This window comes from Nycticebus coucang, chromosome 5 (assembly GCF_027406575.1).
Source record: "Nycticebus coucang isolate mNycCou1 chromosome 5, mNycCou1.pri, whole genome shotgun sequence".
Classification (NCBI taxonomy): Eukaryota; Metazoa; Chordata; class Mammalia; order Primates; family Lorisidae; genus Nycticebus; species Nycticebus coucang.
In genome coordinates this window covers 51,748,843-51,763,601 of record NC_069784.1, presented here as the reverse complement: position 1 = coordinate 51,763,601, position 14,759 = coordinate 51,748,843, and the positions used below count along the sequence as shown (strand labels likewise).

At 36.5% G+C, this 14,759-nt stretch overlaps 1 protein-coding gene and 1 pseudogene across 1 annotated transcript; both read right to left on the bottom strand.

Annotated features, from left to right (window-relative positions):
• Positions 1-5,091: 5,091 nt before the first annotated feature.
• On the bottom strand, positions 5,092-6,356 carry LOC128585954 (methionine aminopeptidase 1-like; annotated as a pseudogene).
• Positions 6,357-8,279: 1,923 nt separating this feature from the next.
• On the bottom strand, positions 8,280-8,934 carry LOC128585953 (chromobox protein homolog 3-like). The gene has a single exon (XM_053591388.1). It carries the CDS (start codon positions 8,839-8,841, stop codon positions 8,290-8,292), a length of 552 nt encoding a protein of 183 aa, XP_053447363.1. The 5' UTR covers positions 8,842-8,934; the 3' UTR covers positions 8,280-8,289.
• Between the last annotated feature and the right edge of the window lie 5,825 nt (positions 8,935-14,759).

Here is a 14,759-nt window from a genome sequence, read left to right as displayed (position 1 = left end):
TTGTTGTTGCAGTTTGGCTGGGGTGGGGTTCGAACCCACCACCCTCAGTATATGGGGCCAGCGCCCCACCCACTGAGCCACAGGCACCGCCCTGAAAGGCTCTCTTTGGAAGAAATAATTTTCTCTTACTTGGAGTAGGGTCAGTATTTTTGTTCTATTGAGTCCTTCGACCAATTAGATGGAGCCTAATTATGGAACCCTCGTTATGGAGGACAGTGTGTTTCACTCAGTCTAGTGATTGAAATGTTATTCTCACCAAAAACACTCTCATAGAAACACTCAGAATATTAGCTGATCAAATATATGGGCATCCCATGCTCTAGTCAAGTTGGTTCATGAAATTATCACAAAGGCTAAATAATTGAGTTAACTCACCAACACTCTTTATAAAGAATAGTAAGAGAAAGATGGCTGGACACAATGGTTCACGCCTGTAATCCTAGCATTCTGAGAGGCCAAGGTGGGAGGATCACTTGAGGTCAGGAATTCAAGGCCAGACTGAGCAAGAATGAGATCCTATCTCTACAAAAAAATAGAAAAAATTAACCACATGTTCTGGTGCATGCCCAGCTACTTGGGAGGCTGAGGCAATAGGATCACTTGAGTCCGAGGACTCTGAGGTTGTAGTGAGCTATGATGATGCAGTGGCACTTGATCCAGAGCAACAGAATGAGACTCTGTCTCAAAAAATAAATAAATAAAAGGAAGAAGAAAAGAAGAAAAACAAAAAAGAAATTGGTGGTGGTGGGGAATACCTAGTTAGCATATGTGCATACTTGGAGTAGAAAGACAAGGAATTATGTATGACTGCTGTAGTCCTCATATGTGTTATGTCCAGAGGTCATAATTGATATTTATAGCTTCCTTCTTTTGCTACCTATTTCTTTGCTTTCCTTTCTGTCAGCTATTATATTAGCTAGAGAAGTGACACAAACTTTCAGTCCTAAGAAGCCTGAGCTCTTATTGTCCCCCTTTTATTGGGTTATTGTAGTATTCTATTAATTTATACTATCAGTCTTGGTAACCCTAAGAGACACCTCAGACAATCCTCTCAGTTTTAGCTATAACTATTCCCTCCACCATTATTTACCAACAATATTGCTCCACACATATAGTGTGTATATGGAAGCCTAGTGACATTTGCCAGATGCTGTGTGGCATTCCTCCCTCTAGGAATTTATATGAATGTCAGGACACATATGCACTCATGGATATAAAGTAAAGTGTATTACCTAAACAGTAAATACCAAAATGATTTTTGGAGAGGATCTCAGGTTCCTTCTGGATTGAAGGAAGGCAGAAGCCTTGGCTTTGGCTTTTGTTGTGTCTAGGCAGTGGGGCCAGGTTGAAGGTAGCATGATTTAAACCCTCTGGTGCTAATGGAAGAAGTGCATGGCCTTTCTTATTGGCTTGTCTAGATTTGGGGCAAAGGGAAGGTGAAAGGGTGAGACTTGGAAACCATCATCAATCAAACATCAAAAGTGGAGTTTATCTTTATTACGATAGAGATTAGTCACCTCAAGCAATGTAACAACTTCCTACTTGGCCTGTTGATTCAGTTGCTTCCAGACCCTAAATGACAGAGACAGTCTCAGCAGTATCAGACATTAAATGAAACCATTGCTATTTATACTAACAGAACATTCTACCCTTGGAAACTTAGATCACTACACTAAAAAATCCCAGAAATTCCTTTTTTTTTTTTTTTAAGACAGAGTCTTGTTCTGTTGCCCTGGGTAGAGTGCTGTGGCATCATCATAGCCCACAGCAACCTCAAACTCTTGGGCTCAAGCAATCTCAGCCTCCCAAGTACCTGGGACTACAAATGCCTGACATAACGCCTGGCTAACTTTTTCTTTTCTTTCTTTTTTTTTTTTCAGTAGAGATGGGGCCTCATGCTAAGGCTAGTCTTGAACTCCTAAGCTCAAGCCTGCCTCTGCCTTCCAGGGTGCTAGGATTACAGGCATGAGCCACCACTCCTGACCACCTCAGGTGTTTATCATTTCTTTGTATTATGTACATTCCAACATTAGTCTTTCAGTTATTTTAAAGTATACCATAACTAATTATTGACTCTAGTCACTTTATTGTGCTATCAGACGTTATTATATTTTTGTTCCCATTAAACACCCTTCCTTTTTCTTCTCCATCCCAGACTCTGGTAGCCTTCATTCTACTCTATCTCCATGAGATCAATTGTTTTAGTATTTAGCTCCCACATAAAAGTAAGAACAGCAAGATTTGTGTTTCTGTGCTTGGCTTATTTCATTTAACATAATGTTCTCCAGTTCTATCCATGTTGTTGCAAATTACAGGATTTCATTATTTTATATGACTAGTATTACACTGTGCATATGTACCACATTTTCTTCATCCATTCACCCACTGATGGATACTTAGGTTGATTCCAAATCTTGGCTATTGTGAATAGTGCTGCAAAAAACATGGGAGTGCAGATATCTTTTTGATACACTAATTTCCTTTCTTTTGGATATATGCCTACCAGCGGGATTGCTCAGTTACATGGTAATTTTATTTTTAGTTTTTTTCTGAGAAACCTCCATTCTGCTCTCCATAGTGGTTACACGAATGCACATTCTCACCAATAGTGTATGCATGTTCTCCTGTTTCCACATCCTTTTTAGGTTTTGTTACCCCCTGTCTTTTTGATAAAGCCATTTTAACTGGGGTGAGATGATTTCTCATTTTCTTTCATTTGATTTTCTTTTCTCTGATGACAATGATGTTGAGCATTTTTCATTTGCCTGTTGGCCATGTATAAGTCTTCTTTTGAGAAATATCTATTCAGATATTTTGCCTATTTTTAAATTGCATTATTTGATGTTTTTCCTATCAAGTTGTTAGAGCTCCTTATAGAGTCTAGTTACTAATCCCTTGTCAGAGGGGTGGTTTGCAAACATCCCATTCTGTGGGTTGTCTCTGCACTTTGTTGATTGTTTCCATTGCTGTGCAGAAGCTTTTTTGGCTTGATTTAATTTCATTTGTCAAATTTGCTTTAGTGCCTTTGCTTTTGGGGTATTATTCAAGAAATCATTGCCCAGACCAGTGTCCTGGAGTATTTTCCCAGTGTTTTCTTTAAATAGTTTTATAGTTTCAGGTCTTAGATTTAAGTCTTTAATACATTTTTATTTGATTTTTGTATATGGTGAGAGGGTTCAGTTTCATTCTTTTGCATATGGATGTCCAATTTCCCCAGTACCATTTATTGAAGGGATTTTTTTCCCCAATGCATGTTCTTGGCAACTTTGTCAAAAATAAGTTTATTATAGATGCGTGGATTTATTTCCAAGTTCTCTATTCTATTCCGTTGGTCTATGTTCTGTTTTTATGCCAAATTATACTACAACTCAGTATAATTTTACAACTCTGTAGTATAATTTGAAGTCAAGTAATATGGTTCATCAAATTTTGTCCTTTTCTCTCAGAATGGCTTTGGTTGTTCTTGATTTTTTGTGTTTCCATATAAATTTTAGGATTATCTTTTCTATTATAGTGAAGAACATCATTGATATTTTGTTTTTTTTTTTTTTAGGATAATCATTCAAACTTTTTAATCTCCCTTTACACATTATATTAACATTCATATTGCAAGGCATTCCATTCACAAATATTACAGTTTGATAAAAACTTCACACACATACCCCCAAAAGTCTATACCAGATTCAGTCACTTTACTAAATCATTAAAATAATAAAAGTAATGAAAACATTATTATAATTACTTTAAAGCAATATGGTCTGAGGCACTCTGGGAAAGATGGTCTAAGTTTAATGTCAGTGGTATCAAATTATATTACAAGAAAGTCATCAGATTTAAGTAATCAAGTACACTCTAATGACAATGACTGATCTGATATGTTTTCATAGGATACACTCCTATTTGGACAATGGGTGAAAGGAACACAGATATTGGGCAGCTGAGGTCATTTCTACATGTAATGAGGCTCCCAACTACATAAAGATGAGGTGTGTTTTCAGCACACCAAGGGACAGATGCATCCCTGCTGCAAAGTTACAGTACAAAGAAGTTCCTTTCTCATCACTGTCAGGTCTACTACAGGTTAGAATCTGACAGCCCACTTGACACACTGTGCTCACAGCTGGAGACCCCATAGAACTTGCTCCCTAGCATCCTCCACAGAGTGACTTCACCCTTCTCTGAGTACCTCCAAGGTATGTCCTTGAAATAAAATAGAGAAGGGAAGAGGGTCTTCCCCCTCCCATTTCTGACCAAGCAAAGGTCTGAAATAGCAATGTATTACAAAATTCTCATGCCCTACAACAGCCAGCCACCACGTGGAGCATAGCTGTGTTTTTTCTTTTTTTATGATTTTGCCAAAAACTAGACTTTAAAAAGCCTAATAACCTTTTCCAAAGTGAATTTTATCACATTCATTCACTGACACACACAAACGCACACTGGAGAAAGTCTCATTGAGTGAGTCTTACCTACTCACAATTAACAAGTGTAAATAATCAGCATGGGGTAGGGGAGAAGCCAATTCCCAACCAGGAATTAAATCACTGCAAACTATGGATCCATGTATGATGGCACATAACCCTGTCAGAGCAGAACCAAACACAAGCCCCAGGTCACATCATGTTTGGTTGATTATGTATATGGAATTTAAAACATATACATATATTTCCATACAGATAATTTTAAAAATCTGGTGCAACATATATTGCTAAAGGTTGAAGGATTCTCATCTCCAGCATTCACCTGAAAAGCAGCTGGCTCTTGATAGCCAGTTCGTAGGCAGTGACAAAAGCAACTAGAAGCAGATTTAAGTAAAAGTGCTCAAAGGGCCAATGAGAAAAGAGGTGCACAGAAAGAGATGGGGAGGTGGGGAGGAGGGTAGGCATTGAAGAGTTGAGCAATGTTTCCTTTATTCTTCTCAGCTTTTTCAGACCCAAGACAAGTTCTTGAGGACACACATCAAATGCTGTAGTCCTTTCTACAGTCAAAACAAAACAAGTGATAAAAAAGATTCCACTTCTTCTCTGTACTCTCAACAAAATGCATACTACAGGAAGAAGATATCATTGAGATGTGCCATCTTGTGAGAAATTAAAATTGGGACATGAAGTGAGGCCACGTGTTATCGAGTCGCTGGGTTAGGATTTCACAGCCAGTGTCCATGACCAACAGGGTGTGCTCAAACTGAGCAGACAGCTTTCCATCCCTTGTCACTGCAGTCCAACCATCTGGTGAGGTTTCATCCTGCCATCCACCTTCACAAATCATTTGCTCAATTGTAAACACATGGCCTGACTTCATCACTCCAACTGCTTTATTTTTGGAATAGTGGGGTACATTGGGGGCTGTATGAAAAAGCTTGTGGATTCCATGCCCACAATAGCTTCGAACAACTGAAAACCCATTTGCTTGGGCATGCTTCTGAATAATGTTTCCCAATTCTCTGTATCAAACACCAGGTTTGACTGCATCAATGGCTTGCATCAGGCACTCATATGTGGTCTGAACGAGTTTCCACGCTCCCTCATCCACGTCTTCAACAAAAAATGTCTCATTCAGGTCTCCATGATAATCATTGCGATAAAGAGTAATGTCCACATTAACAATATCACCTTCTTGCAAGGGCCGTCTGTCTGGAATTCCATGGCAGATGACTTTATTTACTGAGGTACAACAAGATTTTGGGAAATTATAATAATTCAGGGGAGAAGGATAGCAATTTCTTGCAATGCATGCTAAGTGTACAGCATGATCTATTTCTTCAGTAGTTACACCTGGTTTAATCATCCCAGCAGCAATATCCAAAACTTCTCTAGCGAGCTTATATACAAGTCTCATCCCTTCTATATCTTCAGATGAGAGTAATTTAATTTGCGAAGTACCTTTAAGAGCCTGTTCAGATTCAGACATTCCTAAGGGATGACCAGCATAATCTGGTCTTTGTATATAACTTGGCACTGGCCTTGTTGGCATCAGTGGATAATGTAGTCTGAGTTTACCAGTATACCGATAACCTGCCCAAGGGTCAGTGTTAATATCGCCTTCTACAGTCCAGGAAGATACTTCTCTCTTTGCCTTTTCATCTTAGAAGAGGAAACTGAGGCCACGGGCAGTGATCCAAGAACTCCAGTTCCCAGTCCAGTATTCCCTCCTCAGAGCATGTGGCCAACATGGAAAAGCCTTGCTTTCTTATGTAGTAACTTGTGAGTAGCCCAACTTCCTTTAAAACATTTCTGCAAGCAGAAGTACGAGCCCTGGATGCCCAGCTTGATGCAGGTGGGACACTGGAGCTTGGCCTCACTGCTGCAGCCGTCTGTTTCGCACACCCGCGTCTCCACAGCCGCCATGCTGCCTGCCTGCTGGAGGAGCGTCTCACTCCATCATTGATATTTTGAAGGGGATTGCATAGAATCTGTAGATTGCCTTGGGCAATATGGATATTTTAACAGTATTGATTCTTCCAATCCATGAGCATGAAGTATCTTTCCATTTTTTGGTGTGTCCTCTTCAATTTCTTTCATTAGTGTTTTATAGTTTTTATTGTAGAGATCTTTCATTTTTTTTTTTTTGCTTAAGTTTATTACTATGTATTTTATTATATTTGTGGCTATTGTAAATGGGATTACTTTCTTGGTTTATTTTTCAGATTATCTGTTGTTGGTCTAAAGAAATATCACTGATTTTTTGTATGTTTATTTTGCACCCTGCAATATTAGTTACCTTGTTTATCAGTTCTAATAGATTTTTGGAGTCATTGGGTTTCAGAATATAAGGTCATATAATTTGTGAACAAGGATCATTTGATCCTTGCTTTTCAATTTGGATGCCTTTTCTTTCTCTTGTCTGATTGCTCTAGCTAGAACTTCTAATATTAGGTTGAATAACAGTGGGAAGAGTGGGCATCTTTGTTTTTTTGTCTTGTTTTAGATCCTAAAGGAAAGGCTTTCAATTTTTCCCGATTCAGTATGTGTGTCTGTCACATATGGCTTTTATTGGGTTAAGGTAAATTCCTTCTATAACCAGTTTTTTGAGAGTTTTTATCGATTGGGATATTGAATTTTATCAAATGCTTTTTCAGCAGTTAATTGAAATGATAGTGTGGTTTCTGTCCTTTATTCTGTTCATATGATGTATTATATTTATTAATTTGCATATCTTAAACCATTTTTGTGTCCCTGGGTTGAACCACTTGATCCTTATGAATATTCTTTTTATTTTATTTTATTTATTTTTTTGCATAAAGGAATATAAAACTATTTATTGACCACTGTTCACTATTATTTATAATAAAAGTAAACAATATATAATTAGATAACATTCTGATTATTAAGACTTTTTTTATGGCTTCTGCTCAACCAGTAACCCAAATACTGAAAAGTTTGAGGATACATGTAAGGAATGAGTTGCAGTAAGGAAAAAACATGCACATCAATAGTTTTAGATTACAGAGTTTGTTCACACATTTATGTAAAAAGGTATGAAACTGCCAACATGGTTTAACCATCTGATTAGTTTCTGTAAGCCAAGCGTAGGAATGGATTAACACAAGAATCTTTAATGACCATTTAACTAAGTCTTACTCATTTACCTGATTAGAACACACCAGGATTTGTCTAGTTTCCTCATGTGAGTGGGTTGGTTATTGGTTATGATAAAGCTTTTCCTTTTAGAAATTTTGTAAACACAATTTTGCATTTATATGACTATACATACAGATTCTGACATGGCTGTTTTTAAATTATCCATTTAAACTGTCGAATTAAGAATCAACTATTTAATTTGAAACATTATGGCTTCAGGAAAATTTTCTATTATTACATTGCTCAGAATGATGGTATTGCAGACACCTGGGCTTACCTGTGATTTTTGTTTTGGTGAATGTTTAAAAACAAGGAAAATCATTTACATATGAATGTCGCGTATACACATACAGAAACAAATTAAAAAAAAAAAAAAAAACCAACAACCCCAGAATGGTCCTTAGGCAAAGAGTTAAACACAAGTTCTTACTGAATAATGGCTATGGAAATTTCCCTTAGTATTTAGAAAAGCTGTTTTCTAATGCAGAGGAAATAATATACCATGGTATCAAGTGTTTTTTTTTTTCTGATAAAGTAAGCAACTAGAGAAAGCTTTTATTTGTTCAAAGTAACCAGTGCTATTGATGCAAGCCCCCCCCAACGACTCTCCCAGTACTACTTTCAAAATGAACATATCAAACTTGATTTATTAGAATGTAGTTATTTCTTCACACTCTCAAGACCCAGATATATATAGCAATGCAAACAATTATTGAGCTTCATCTTCTGGACAAGAATGCCAAGTTAGTCTCTCTTTATAAAAAGCAATAACAATTTGAGGACACTTCATGTTTGTTTCTTTTGCCAGCACCAAATCTGCCTCATCTGAATTTTTCCACTTCATAAGAAACATTAATTCTCCACTGCTGTCTGTGGCACCAATTATTCTTTCAGGATCAAGACCTCTGGCAAAGCCTCTTGGTTTGTCAGCAGTATCTCTTTTCTTCTTTGATTTGCTATCATCCGATTCACTGTCAGATAAAGATTTTCTTTTTGCACCATCCTTTTCTTTACCAGCTTTTTGAGAATTAAGAAATGCTTCAATTAACTCTGGACAATCTAAATTTTCTTCAGGTTCCCAAGTATTATCAGCATCTGTAAATCCCTTCCACTTCAGGAAATACTCCACCTTCCCATTTACTACTCGTTGATCCAGAACTTTTTCCACCACAAATTCTTCAGGCTCTGCCTCTTCAACCTTTTTACTCTTTCCATTCTGCTTCTTTCCCATTTTTTGCAATGTAGTTTTATTGGAGGCCATTTTTTATTGCAGACTTGAAGAGCTATTACTCACCGGCTCCGAGCTGCTCCGAGTCGCGAGTCTGCAGCGTCTCCGGCCCTTGCGCCTTAAGCTGGAGCCATATACCTGAATATTCTTTTTAATGTGTTTTAGTCTTATGTTGAGGATTTTTACATCAGTGTTCATCAGAGCTATTGCCCTGCACCAGGCGTACTCTGATCCTAGCACTCCAAGAGGCTGAGGCAGGCAGATTGCTTGAGTTCAGGAGTTCAGAGATCAGTCTGATCAAGAGCAAGACTCCATCTCTAAAAATAGCCAGGCATTGTGGCAGATGCCTGTAGTCCAGCTGCTCAGGAGGCTAAGGAAAGAGTATCATTTCAGCCCAAGAGTTTGAGGTTGCTGTGAGCTATAATGCCATGGCATTCAATCCCAGGGTGACTAAGTGAAACTGTATCTTAAAAACAAACAAACAAACAAAAAAACTAGAATTGTTGTCCTATAGCTTTCTTTTTTGTTGTATCTTTGTCTGATTTTGGTATCAGGGTGATACAGGCTTTGTAGAATGAGTTTGGGAGTATTTCCTCCTCCTGGATTTTTTTGAATAGTTTAAGTGGGATTAGCATTAGTTCTTCTTAGAATGTTTGCTATAATTCAGCATCAAAGCCACTGAGTCCTTGGCTTTTCTTTGATGGGAGATGTTTTTTTACTGCTTCTTTTTACTTTATAGATTTATTCTGGTTTTGGATTTTTCCTTGGTTCAATGTTGGTAGGTGGTATGTATCTAGGAATTTATTTGTTTCTTCCAGGTTTTCCAATTTATTGGGATATAGTTGATCATAGTAGTCTCTAAGGATACATTGAATTTCTGCAGTATCAGTTGCAATTTCTCCTTTTATATTTCTGGTGTTATTTATTTGAGTCTTCTGTCTTTTTTTCTTAGTCTGGTGAAAGACTTTTCAATTTTGTTTATATTTTCAAATAACCCACTTTTGGTTTCATTGATTTTTTTTTATTGTTGTTGTTTTGATTTTACTTATTCCTGCTCTGCTCTTTATTATTTCTTTTGTTCTATTAATTTGGGGTTTGTTTTCCTCTTATTTTTCTAGTTCTTTGAGATGCATTGTTAGCTTGTTTATTTGAAGCTTTTCTTTTTTTGATGTAGGCACTTATTGCTACGAATGTTCCTCTTATTGCTGCATTGGCTATATCCATTTGTTTGGAGAAATTTTTCAATTTCTTTTTTGATCTCTTCATCAATCCTGTGGGCATTTAGAAGCATATTATTGATTTTCTATGTGTTTTATAGTTTCCAATGTTCCTCTTGTTATTGATTTCTAATTATATTCCATTGTGATCAGAGAAAATACTTGATGTGATTTCTGTTCTTTTGAATTTTTCGAAGACTTGTTTTGTGATCTAACATATCTACCAAAAGAACACCTAGCCAACAGAATGATCTATGAGTTAAAGAAAATAATGTGTATTATACAAGTGTTGGATAAAACGTTCTGTCTGTCTAATAGATCTATTTGATCTGCACTGCAGATTAAGTCCGATATTTCTTTGCCAATTTTCTGTCTGGATGATCTTTCCAATGATGAAAGTCAGTGTAGAGGTCTTCAACTATTATTGTCATGGGGTCCATTTCTCTCTTTAACTCTGACAATATATGCTTTATATATCTGGGTACTCCAGTATTGGGTACATATGTATTTATAGTTCTTATATCCTGTCACTGAATTGACCTCTTTATCATTATATAATGAGCTTCTGTGTCTCTTATGGTTTTTGTCTTGAAATATATTTTATCAGCTGAAAGTATAGCTAGTCCTGCTCTAGTTTTGGATCCTATGTGTATGGAATATCTCTTTCCCTCTCTTTATTTTCAGGCTATGTGTGTTTTTATAGGTAAAGTGGTTTCTGGTAGTTAACATATGGTTGAATTTTTTTTTTTTTTTTATCCATTCACCCATTCAATTAAACTTAGGCCATTCACATTCAATGTTATTATTGACAAATAAGAACTTACTACTGTCATGTTGTTATTTGATTTCTGGTTGTTTTGCAGCCCTTCACCCTCTCTTCCTTCCTTCCTTCTGTCTTCCTTTTCATAACAGTGACTTTCTCTTGCAGTGTGCTATAATTTTTTGATTTTCATTTTTTATATGTCTGTTGTAAATTTTTTGATTTGAGGTTACCAGGGGCCTTGCAAAACACATTTTATAAGCAATTATTTTAAACAGATGATTCTTTAACTCCGTTTACAAAAATAAACAAGCAAAGAGAAACCTAAAAGAAATTCTATGCTTTACATTGTCCCTGCTTTTTGATTTTTTTGTTTTATCAATTTATAAATTTTTTTTATTAAATCATAGCTGTGTACATTAATGTGATCATGGGGCACCATACACCGTTTGACACTTTTTCATCACACTGCTTAACATAGACTTCCTGGCATTTTCTTAGTTACTGTGTTAAGACATTTATATTCTACATTTACTAAGTTTCACATGTACCCTTGTAAGATGCACTGCACATGTAATCCCGCCAATCACCCTTCCTCTGCTCATCCTCCCCACTCCGTCCCCTCCCTCTCCCCCTTCCCCATATTCTTAGGTTATAACTGGGTTATAGCTTTCATTTGAAAGCCATAAATTAGTTTTATAGTAGGGCTGAGTACATTGCATACTTTTTCTTCCATTCTTCAGATACTTTACTAAGAAGAATATGTTCCAGCTCCATCCATGTAAACATGAAAGAGGTAAAGTCTCCATCTTTCTTTAAGGCTGTATAATATTCCATGGTGTACATATACCACAATTTATGAATCCATTTGTGGATCGATGGGTACTTGGGCTTTTTCCATGACTTAGCAATTATGAATTGGGCTGCAATAAACATTCTGGTACAATTATCTTTGTTATAATGTGATTTTTGGTCTTCTGGGTATATACCTAGTAGAGGAATTATAAAATTGAAAGGCAGATCTATTTTCAGATCTCTAAGTGTTCTCCAAACATCTTTCCAAAAGGAATGTATTAATTTGCATTCCCACCAGCAACGTAGAAGTGTTCCCTTTTCTCCACATCCACGCCAACATCTCTGGTCTTGGGAGTTTGTGATATGGGCTAATCTTACTGGAGTTACATGATATCTCAAAGTAGTTTGATTTGCATTTCTCTGATGATTAAGAATGATGAGCATTTCTTCATATGTCTGTAGGCTGCATGCCTGTCTTCTTCAGAGAAGTTTCTCTTTAAGTCCCTTGCCCATCATGAGATGGGATCACTTGTTCTTTTCTTGCTTATACGTTTGAGTTCTCTGTGAATTCTGGTTATTAAACCTTTGTTGGAGACATAACCTGCAAATATCTTCTCCCATTCTGAGGGCTGTTTGTTTGCTTTACTTACTGTGTTCTTGGGTGTGCAGAAGCTTTTTAGTTTGATCAGGTCCCAGTAATGTATTTTTGAAGCTGCTTCAATTGCCCAGGGAGTCCTTCTAATAAAATACTCACCCAGATTGATTTCTTCAAGGGTTTTCCCTGCATTCTCTTCTAATATTTTTATAGTTTCATGACTTAAGTTTAAATCTTTAATCCAGTGAGAGTCCATCTTAGTTAATGGTGAAAGGTATGGGTCCAGTTTCAGTCTTCTACAGGTTGCCAGTCAGTTCACCCAGCACCATTTGTTAAATAGGGAATCTTTTCCCCACTGAATGTTTTTAATTGGCTTGTCAAAAGATCAAATAACGGTAAGTAGCTGGGTTCATCTCTTGGTTCTCTATTCTGTTCCATACATCTTCTTCTCTGTTTTTGTGCCAGTATGATCACTATTGATTTATAGTATAGTCTGAAGTCCACAGGCATGATTCCTCCTGCTTTCTTTTTATTTCTGAGTAATGTCTTGGCTATTTGAGGTTTTTTTCTGATCCCATATGAAACAAAGTATTATTTTTGCAAGATCTTTAAAGTATGACAGTGGAGCTTTAATAGGGATTGTATAAAAATTGTATATTGCTTTGGGTACTATGGACATTTTAACAATGTTGATTCTTCCCAGCCATGAGCATGGTATGTTTTTCCATTTGTTAACATTTTCAGCTATTTCTTTTCTTAGAGTTTCATTGTTCTTTTTATAGAGATCTTTCATGTCCTTTGTTAGCTACCCTCCCAAATATTTCATCTTCTTTGGCACAACTGTGAATGGAATAGAGTCCTTAACTGTTTTTTCAGCTTGACTATTGTTGGTATATATAAAGGCTACTGATTTATGAGTGTTGATTTTGTAACCTGAGACACTGCTGTATTCCTTGATCACTTCTAAGAGTTTTGTTGTAGAATCCCTGGTGTTTTCCAGATATACAATTATATCATCTGCAAAGAGCGAAAGTTTGATGTCTTCTGACCCTATATGGATACCCTTGATCGCCATTTCTTCCCTAATTCCAATGCCTAAGACTTCCATTACAACGTTAAAGAGCAGTGGAGACAATGGGCAGCCTTGTCTGGTTCCTGATCTGAGTGGAAATGATTTCAATTTAACTCTATTCAATAGGACATTGGCTGTTGATTTGCTGTAGATGGCCTCTATCAGTTTAAGAAATGTCCCTTCCATAGTGGAAGACATTATTCTTAGTAAAGCATCACAAGAATGGAGAAGCATGAATCCTATGTACCCAATCTTGATATGAGGACAATTAATAACAATTAAGGTTATGGGGGGGGAGCAGAAAGAGGGATGGAGGGAGGAGGGTGGGGCCTTAGTGTGTGTCACACTTTATGGGGGCAAGACATGATTGCAAGAGGGACTTTACCTAACAATTGCAATCAGTGTAACTGGCTTATTGTACCCTCAATGAATCCCCAACAATAAAAAAAAAAAAAAAGAAAAAAAGAAATGTCCATTCCATACCAATTTTCTTAAGTGTTTTCATCATAAAGGGATGCTGGATATTATCAAAAGTTTTTCTGCATCAATTGAGAGAATCATATGGTCTTTGGTTTTTAATTTTTTATGTGCAGAAATATACTTACAGATTTATGTATATTGAACCAGCTTTGAGACCCTGGGATAAAACTGACTTGGTCATGATGTATAATTTGTTTGATGTGTTGCTGGATTCTGTTTGTCAGGATCTTGTTGAATATTTTTGCATCTATATTGATTAGTGATATTGGTCTATAATTTTCTTTTCTTGTTGGGTCTTTTCCTGGTTTGGGAATCAGGGTGATGGTTGCCTCATAGAACGTGTTCAGTAGTCTTCCTTCTTTTTCTATATTTTGGAACAAGTTGAGTAATATAAGTACTAGTTCCTCTTTAAAGGTTTGGTAGAATTCTGATGTGAAGCCATCTGGTCCTGGGCTTTTCTTTTTAGGGAGATTTTGTATGGTTGATGCTATTTCAGAACTTGATATTGGCCTGTTCAACATTTCCACTTGATTCTGGCTATGTCTTGGAAGGTGACTTGCTTCCAAGTTTTGGTCAATTTCCTTCAGATTTTCATATTTCTGTGAGTAAGTTTCTTGTAATATTCATTAAGGATTTTTTGAATTTCTGAGGAGTCTGTTGTTATTTCATCTTTGTCGTTTCTGATTGATGAAATTAGAGATTTTACTCTTTTTTTCCCCTGGTTAGATTAGCAAAAGGTTTATCTATTTTATTGACCTTTTCAAAAAACCAACTTTTTGATTTATTGTATAATTCTTTTGTTTTCAATTTCATTTAATTCTGCTCTAATTTTGGTTATTTGTTTTCTTCTACTGGGTTAGGGGTTAGAATGTTCTTCATTTTCCAGTTGCTTGAGATGTCCCATTAAGTTGTTAACTTCCTTTCTTTCCGTTCTCTTGAGGAAGGCTTGCATGCTATAAATTTCCCTCATACAACTGCCTTTGTGGTATCCCAGAGGCTCTGATAATTTGTGTCTTCATTATCGTTTTGTTC

Coding starts and splice junctions, on each gene's coding strand:
- LOC128585953 (XM_053591388.1), bottom strand. CDS start 8,841: ATGGCCTCCAATAAAACTACATTGCAAAAAATGGGAAAGAAGCAGAAT.